The sequence below is a fragment of the Gadus chalcogrammus genome, chromosome 11 (assembly GCF_026213295.1).
Source record: "Gadus chalcogrammus isolate NIFS_2021 chromosome 11, NIFS_Gcha_1.0, whole genome shotgun sequence".
NCBI lineage: Eukaryota > Metazoa > Chordata > Actinopteri > Gadiformes > Gadidae > Gadus > Gadus chalcogrammus.
Genome location: NC_079422.1, coordinates 4,679,168 through 4,687,148, shown reverse-complemented (window position 1 = coordinate 4,687,148; position 7,981 = coordinate 4,679,168). Strand labels below are relative to the sequence as shown.

Genomic DNA, 7,981 nt, shown 5'->3' with positions numbered 1-7,981 from the left:
CATTGGCCGTGCTGTCGCTGTGGCAACCATCGGTAGCGTCATACCGAAAAGGTTTCTGGGTAAATGACAGGAAGCGGATTTCTGTTTATTTACCATGGCGACGGAGACGCTGAATACTGATATCCGCAGGCTGACTGTAATGATATTTATCTTAATTAAATGTAATTCTCTTTCCTGCCAGCAGTTTATCATCTCCTTTCAGACAGTTTCAGACTGCGTCGTGGGACATTTCTACGATGTTTCTAGTCTCTCTTGTGTTCAATGCGGTGAAGATCAACGTGCCAGTGCAACAGGTTGGTCAGTCTCTGGTGCAAATCTTCGGTTAATGCTGATTTATATAAAATACACATATGCAAACACGTCCGGGCGGTATTTTTCCTTAATCTACAGCGTGTTCTGCACATGAGTAGTTAGTGTACCTGTTCCAATCTCTTTGCAGGACTTGCATGCGTCTGCCTACCTGGGCACCGTGTTCACAAATCCAACGGAGCATCGCTTACATGTCATCGTTGTCCTCCCGAAAAGCCGGTATGTAAATTGTTTCATATTTTTCCATTTTGTTTAGGTATTCATATGTATTTGAGCCAAGAATGACGCCGTGCCTCGCCCTGTTTTCTGATCAGGCGGTGACGGAGGATGGGTTCGGGTGTATTCGGTGTCCCGGCGGATTGAGTGAAGAGGGGACATGTCTGTGCCCTCAAGGGACTGTTCGAGGTAAGTGGCAAGCAGCACATGTTGTGATAACTACAGCATCATGTGATTATGACAATTATATTATATATATATTTTTATTCTAACCACTACTCACTCAAGTGGAGAGAGACCTCCAGGGAAACCCGTTGGACGAGGCCAGGTGTGAGGCTTGTAACGGGGATGGTCCTGCGTTTTCTGTACCAAACAACAATGGAGACAGGTACCAGAGCTATATTTGTTTGGTTATAAAGTATTTGCCCCTTTTTCCTCTTCCTTGTACACTTTAAGTAAACAAAAATCTGATATCTCACAGAGTAACTACAAAAAAGTAAAAAAGCGACATTTTACATGCTCCCTTAGTTTCAGACTTTCAGAATTAAAATAATCGTTGATCTTGTCTTCCAGCTGTGAGAGATGTCAGGCTTCATTTGTAAATACGTCCAACTCGTGTGTGTGTACCCCTCCTAATGTGCTGGTAAGTTCGGCCTTAAGTATTGACTACTATACACATCATAGCACAACACAGAGTTTAGTGTCCACCTCTTGCTGAACCTATATCTAAAAGGGGACACCCACTCAATTGACTGTTGATATACATTTCCTCAGGCAGGAGGATTATGTTTGCCACCAAACAATCTCCCCTCCAATGTAAACTCCAATGTTAACTTTGCTGAGTTGGTGAGTAAATCTTTTGGGTGATTTTGCTAGAAACATAAAACCTAAACCTAAACATAAACAGTGAAAACCTAATGGTGTACAGAAGTTCTCTTTAGTTCCAGCTCATGTATGATTGTCGTATCGCTCCCCTCCAAATGGCAGGCTCTCCCTGTCCAGTCTGTGTGGTTCCTTAAAAACCTCTACTCCTCATCCTCCGCATGTCTGGTGAGTGTCGTCATTCTCTGTGTGTACCTCCCCTGTCTGTGTGTGTCTCTGTTGATGTGTTCCTGTATAACTCAAAGCATTGTGTGTGTGTGTGTGTGTGTGTGTGTGTGGGCTGTATCCAGGTCTTCACCAACCTCACGGCGTGCCAGGCTCTAGGGAACATGTGTGTGATGAACATGCACTCCTTCAGCAGCGTGACCAACGACGCCTGCGGCCTCTTCAACCTCATCTTCAGATCCATGGCCGCTCTGGGCACCACACAGGACATCTCTTACTGGTAACAAGAAATAAGGACCTTTTAGTATTCTAGTATTAGTCAATAATTTTAATTATTTATTTACTATATCTGGATCATTTAGCAAACCTTTCATCCAAAGTGATTGAGATCCAATTGGATAACAATGTCCCGCTGACCTGTGTTCTCTGTGTCTCAGGAGAACTAATCTGCCGTGGCTTTACTATGGGGATCAGCCGGGTCTAGCTGGCCGAGTGCTTCAAACCGATCCATTGCCCATTGAGTTCAGTTTCAAAGGAAGCAAGAAGGTCAGTCAGTGGGCAACTTTAGCACTCTATGCGTGAGTCGCATAGTACAAACAGCCCTTATTATTTCACTCAGCCAAACATTTTTTAAGATTATTTTTAAAGGTCTTGTTCTTCGTCTGATATTTATCCCATTGTTTGTTGTTCTGCAGAATACGGATATTAAGCTGATTTCGGCGGTGTATGATGTAAGAGGGGAGTTCCTGAGATGGGAGAACGTTAGTGGAGGGTCTCTGCAAGTAAGAACATGAGCTGCTTCTTCTCCGAACAGTTGTTATGGTCTTGTTACTGGTTTGAGGCTGAACGCTATTGTCCAGCTTGCTGTACTGCCTCTCTTTTTGGCCTGATTTGTCTTTTGGGCTTATGTCCTGGATATTTGAGTTCTATTGTATACACTCTTCTGTACAGCTTTGTCCTGATACGGCTTTAAGACAGAGGGCAGCCTACACTTTTGGAACGGCTTACCAGGAGAGTGTGAGTGTCTCATTATTTTTATATTTGTTGAATTGATGGAAAAAGTGAGAAAAGTAAGACTATATGATAATATCAACTCATGTGTGTTTCAGAAAACTTTATTGTCTGTCGTAACAGAAAATCATCTTTGACGTGGCTCGACATATTATTTTGTTCTTTTACAGTGTGACATGTCGGTATCAGAGTTGTTGCGTACGTACCCTGAACCACTATTTTACGACGTGTTTGTTGACCTGAGTCAAGGAGAGGCGCGCAAATTGCTTGCCGTCCCATCTCTGGTCCTCACCCAGCAGTATAACGGCCGCTACGTCAACCAAGGTAACTCGTGTGTGTGTTTGCATGGGTCAGCATTTTTTGGGATATTTTCTCTTTTTGTTGTGCGCACCCTGATGCATGGATTTAATTAACGCTGCGCTTGTGTTTGCTTAGAAAACGTGAAAAACTGGTACTTGTCCCGCCGTGTGTTTGTGGTCGACACACTGAGTGGTAGAGAGAAGAGTTTGAGTTCCAAGCCCAAAGCCATCCGTGTGGCCGCCGACATCAAGCTACGGTAGCGTGGAAGATATCTTTACAAACAGCCCTGAAGTGGGCTGAGTCAATGTTCTGTGTGATGATGCAGGGCCTCATTATTTTTTTACTTTAACACTTCATTAATGTCTCATTCTTCCATTGAATTGTTTACCAGATTTCAGCTGGTTCCTGGAACCCAGAAAGGCCAGGCGTTTCCACCGCTGCTCTCCGTGTCTTACAAAGATGTTTTCCTCACAGATCTGGCCACGCAAACTGTTCGTGTGAGTCAACCCTCGCTCTATCTCTTTCTGCCTCTCACTCTCTCACCATCACAACACGTTGACAGCGCCACATTAGAGAGCAGTGCATTTTTATATTGTGGAAGGGGGTGGCATTAGCTCAAGAGGTAAAGCTTGTTGACTGGTAACCGGAAGGTTGCTAGTTCGATCTAGTTTGATCGAGTGTCTAGATTTCCCTTAGCGAGACACCCTGACTGTTCCTGATGAGCTGGCTGGCGCCCTGCGTGGTTGACCTTGCGTCAGTGTGTGAATGTGTGAATGACTGGTTGTAAGTCGCTTTGGAGAAAAGCGTTAGCAAAATCCCGTAAATGTGTAAGGGTTTCTTCCTTAATGTTAACATGAAGCAAAAACAGGGTGGCTGGAGAATAACCATCATAAACATACTTTTTATAAAGGCCTTCACTTTAACAGCTAATAATAACTCCATGTTTTGTTACGCCAGGTGTCGTTTGCTGTGGAGTATGAGATGGATCAGAATGAGGCCCGCAAGAGGACAGATGTGAGTGATCAGGCAAAAATACATAAATTTCACCATTAATGAAGGCAGCGTATGTATTCACAATGTGTGTGTGTACATGTAACTATAGATTGCTCTAGGTGTGATGGGGGGCATGGCTGTCCTGTACTCTCTGTTGAAGACCGTCAGCTGGAAGAGGAGGATCTCCTCTCCCCTGGTCGACATGGAGGTAGCTGCAGCTGCTGCAGATGCTTCCATTAAAAGTGATGATGTTCTCTGGGATTTTAAAAGGTCCCTCGTTCTCATGGCCTTGTTCTCTTGTCCTCTCTGTGTGCATTCCTCAGACCTTGCTGAAGTTCCTGTTGTTCTATGCCGGAGACCTGGCCAATGTCTTCTTCTGCATCACTGTGGGAACAGGACTTTACTGGCTCATCTTTTCCAAAGTCAGTATGTTGGATGCGTAGATATGTTTTTTATTCATAGGCCTTGTTGGAAATCTGTAAACGTGTATGATGTGATATCAAACACTTTTACTGATTTCCAACAAGGCCTGTGAATAAAGTAGAGCAATAGAGGCTTGGTGTCCCTCAAAATAGCTTTGTTCCTACCTTGCATAATGAGATTCGTAGTGACGGGCACTTTTGTTTGGTTAACTGATTATGCTCTTCAATTTTGTCTATTATATATGTTGGATAATCCTCTATTGATGCTCGACTTTGCTCCCTTTTTCCATCATACAGACACAGATCCCTAATTTCACCATCCTACTTGACAAGCATATACGTATTTGCCCGTAGCCCTTTTAATAAACATTTAACAACAACACCAGAACATTCAAACACAAATTTGTTTTTGTTAGGGCACCTCTATATTGAATTATACTGGAATAATGTGGTACTCCTGCCATCTGTGGTTCTATGTTTGTCTTTAGCTGCTGTTTTTTTTTTTTTCTGGACTGAATTAATTTCATAAAGTCAGTATTCTTTCTCTGTGGTTTTCTTCCATTTGTATTACCGTACTCTTCAGACGCTGGAGGCAAGTCTCTTTGGCTCTTTGACCCTGATAGACCACCTCTTCATATCCCCTATCCTCACTCTCCCAAAGCAATATGATACATTTTAGAACCGGCCATAATCTCACATGTGTGTTTGTGTGTGTGCATGTGTGTGTGTTGTAATCAGGCCCAGCAGTTTGTCTCCGTGCTGTTGCCTCTGCCAGCGCAGGAGGAGCGCATGGTGACATACATCGGCTGTGCCTTCGCTCTAAAGGTGACGTTACCTCTTTATAAGACCCCAGATGATCCAATATTAACACACTAATGTTTCCTCTTAGTGATGCTTGAAAGCCAGGCTGAATTAATAATTATCAACGTGTTGTGTTGCACGTGTCTGTTCAGGCCATCCAGTTCCTCCACAAGCTGATCTTGCAGCTATCCGTCGACATCTTCCTCATCGATTGGGAGAGACCACGAAGTAAAGCGGGCCGTACAGTCAATGGTACGAACGCAACAAGGCCCCTTTTTCTAATCGATTCTGAACCCAATCTATTTTGCTATCCATATGTTGATTCGTTGTTTTGTCCTCAGCCTCTGGAGAAGCAAAGCGCGACCCGTCCCCAGTCAGTATCTGGAGGACCTACTTCGTGGCCAACGAGTGGAACGAGATCCAGACCATTCGTAAGATCAGCCCCACCTTCCAGGTCATCGCAGTGCTCTTCTTCCTGGAGGTAAGTGTAGCGCTGCACTCATGGTCTTCTTCTCCACTGAAAGATCCCATATCATGATTTTTTTAGGGTTAATAATTGTATTTGGGGGTACTACTAGAATAAGGTTACTTGCCTGTATGTTCAAAATACCCCTTTATTATCACACTGTTCATTTCGGCAAAACCAATTTCAGCGTCTTTCAAAAACGGTCTGATTTGTATCAAGTTGCTTTTCCCGAATAGCCCAGTCTGCTGTGATTGGTCAGCACATCCACTCTTTTGCGATTGGTTGAACAGACGTAAAACATATATACATACGTTATATAAGAAAAGAGAAAAGTAAAATAAACATGATATCACCCCTTAAAGAATTCCATCCATTCTGTTATCATCCGTCTACCTTGACTCAGTCCACTCGTTCACGGTTTCCCCTTCTAGGTGCTGGGTTTCTCCAACCTGGCCCTGAGGGACCCCTGGTCCACGTTAGAGCGCCCCCCTCAGGCGTACACGCCTCCCTACAGCCTAACGCTGCGCTATGCTCTGGCCTCCACTCTCTGGCTGTGCATTGGACTTCTACAGGTAACATAACCACCTCCTCCGTTCTTCTCTCTATGCCGAGTTACCGTGAGGTCATGTTGATCCCGTCCACCCAGGTGGTGTTCTTCACCGTGTTCCACGAGCGCTTTGTGGAGGACAAAATCCGGCAGTTTGTGGACCTCTGCTCCATCAGCAATGTAGGTCCCTTTGTACAGCAGCATCATGGAGGATTTGAGTTGGTGTAACTAGCTTGTAACTAGCTTTTGGAACTAGTAATAAACTTGGCGTTTATGACATGTGTGTTGCTGTAGGTCTCCATGCTTGTGTTGTCACACCAGTGTTTTGGCTACTACATCCACGGGCGCTCAGTGCACGGCCACGCAGACACCAACATGGAGGAGATGAACACCAACCTGAAGAGAGAAGCCGTATGTACCAGAGACATTCTTGTATCTCTCTCTAGATCTATCTGTCTCCTTCAACACATCCAGTACTTCATTGCTGTTCCACATTATGTCTATCTGTCTTCATATCACATCCTCCCTCTCTCCCTCTCTCCCTCTCCCTCCCGCTCTATGGCCCGGTGAAGGAGTCCTTGTGCGGCCAGCGGGGTCTTCTTCCTAACACGGACACGCAGACCTTCCAGGTCTCCATCAGCACCCGTCTGCGTCAGCAGTACGACCGCATCCGGGAGCCTCTCGGCAGGGTGTGTGTACGGGACAGAAAGACAGACAGACACACAGAGAGAGTCCCCACTCCTGTGTTTGTGATAGAAAGTATCCTTCCATGATTTAATTTCAAAAGGATGGACAGAGTGATCAGGCGTCTCATTGTGTTGCGGTCTCTAGAGGAACGGGCCGTCCCGGTTGGTGGACGCCTCCTCAGCCAATCCGTTTGAGCAGAGCACCCGGGCCTACAACACCATGAACCGCTTCCTGGGCTCCGTCATAGACCACGTAGGTGCACACGCAACCACGCAAACACACACAAAGCGCCTGCACTAACTGTTACTTGCTGTTTACTTGGTTGCTATCGTTGACGGCGTGCTGTCCACAGGCTCACCGTGACATGGACTACATAGTAAAGGACAAGCTGTTTTTGGAGCGGGTCATAGGAATGGAGCTCCTTGAACCCAATGAAAAAAGCATATTCTACAACGGTAAGGATGTACTGTGCGTGTCTTCCTTTGTGTCGTATGTATGCTCACCTCGGGGGTTCCTCGACTCCTTAACCTGGCTCTGTGCCTCTGCAGACGAGTCGCACTCCTTCAGCGACGTGCTGTTCTACGGGAACGAGGCCACCCTGCTGATCTTTGACACGCTTTTCTTCTGCGTGGTGGACCTCGGCTCTCAGAGCTTCGTGCTCGCAGCTGTTCTTACATACGTGCAGCAAATGGTCGGTACATGTGTGCAAGTACATGTGAATGAATGTCCAGTTGTTGCTACAAAATTGATTACAGCCAACAACCAAAAAAGAAAAGATGTGTTGACTTGATTAATTATTTCTCATGTTGTGTCTTATCGGGACAGATTTTTCGTTGGATCAGAGGGGTACTTGGAAGGCGGAACCTGGCCAACAAGACCTTAGTGGATGAAAGGTTCCTGATCTAGGAGGGGTCCTTCTTGGAGGACCTGCTCAGCTGTCAGTATTGCCGCAGTGCTCAATGCTGTGTGTCACTTAAATGTTTACACTTTGTGCAGCTGTAGTTTTATACGCTTTTTGTATATATATTTGTGTTGCATACAGTGTTTTTACTATTTTTATATGTAATTTTCAAATAAACTCAAATAAAACTTTTCAAATATAATGTTTGTACCATGGACCTATTCAAGATGGTTTGTACCTTATTTCTACCATTTTTTGGGGGGGGATCAAATGACGTATGA

The 7,981-nt window shown here is 45.0% G+C and overlaps 1 protein-coding gene across 1 annotated transcript; it reads left to right on the top strand.

Annotated features, from left to right (window-relative positions):
• Window positions 1–82: 82 nt before the first annotated feature.
• On the top strand, window positions 83–7,916 carry tmem67 (transmembrane protein 67). Its single transcript, XM_056602077.1, has 28 exons — window positions 83–293; window positions 440–528; window positions 624–714; window positions 814–913; window positions 1,099–1,168; window positions 1,300–1,371; window positions 1,513–1,575; window positions 1,698–1,852; window positions 2,010–2,118; window positions 2,268–2,354; window positions 2,524–2,589; window positions 2,754–2,907; window positions 3,019–3,139; window positions 3,275–3,380; window positions 3,841–3,897; window positions 3,986–4,084; window positions 4,200–4,298; window positions 5,037–5,123; window positions 5,252–5,351; window positions 5,441–5,580; window positions 5,997–6,137; window positions 6,212–6,292; window positions 6,407–6,523; window positions 6,685–6,801; window positions 6,944–7,051; window positions 7,152–7,254; window positions 7,348–7,490; window positions 7,625–7,916. The coding sequence occupies exons 1-28, from the start codon at window positions 95–97 to the stop codon at window positions 7,703–7,705; spliced, it is 2,955 nt and encodes a 984-aa protein (XP_056458052.1). The 5' UTR covers window positions 83–94; the 3' UTR covers window positions 7,706–7,916.
• Window positions 7,917–7,981: the final 65 nt, after the last annotated feature.

Excerpts from the sequence above, each read along its gene's own strand:
- tmem67 (XM_056602077.1), top strand. The coding sequence starts at position 95 with ATGGCGACGGAGACGCTGAATACTGATATCCGCAGGCTGACTGTAATG. Across the intron at positions 715-813 it reads CCCTCAAGGGACTGTTCGAG|TGGAGAGAGACCTCCAGGGA; the intron begins GTAAGTGGCAAG and ends TACTCACTCAAG. Across the intron at positions 5,581-5,996 it reads CAGTGCTCTTCTTCCTGGAG|GTGCTGGGTTTCTCCAACCT; the intron begins GTAAGTGTAGCG and ends TTCCCCTTCTAG.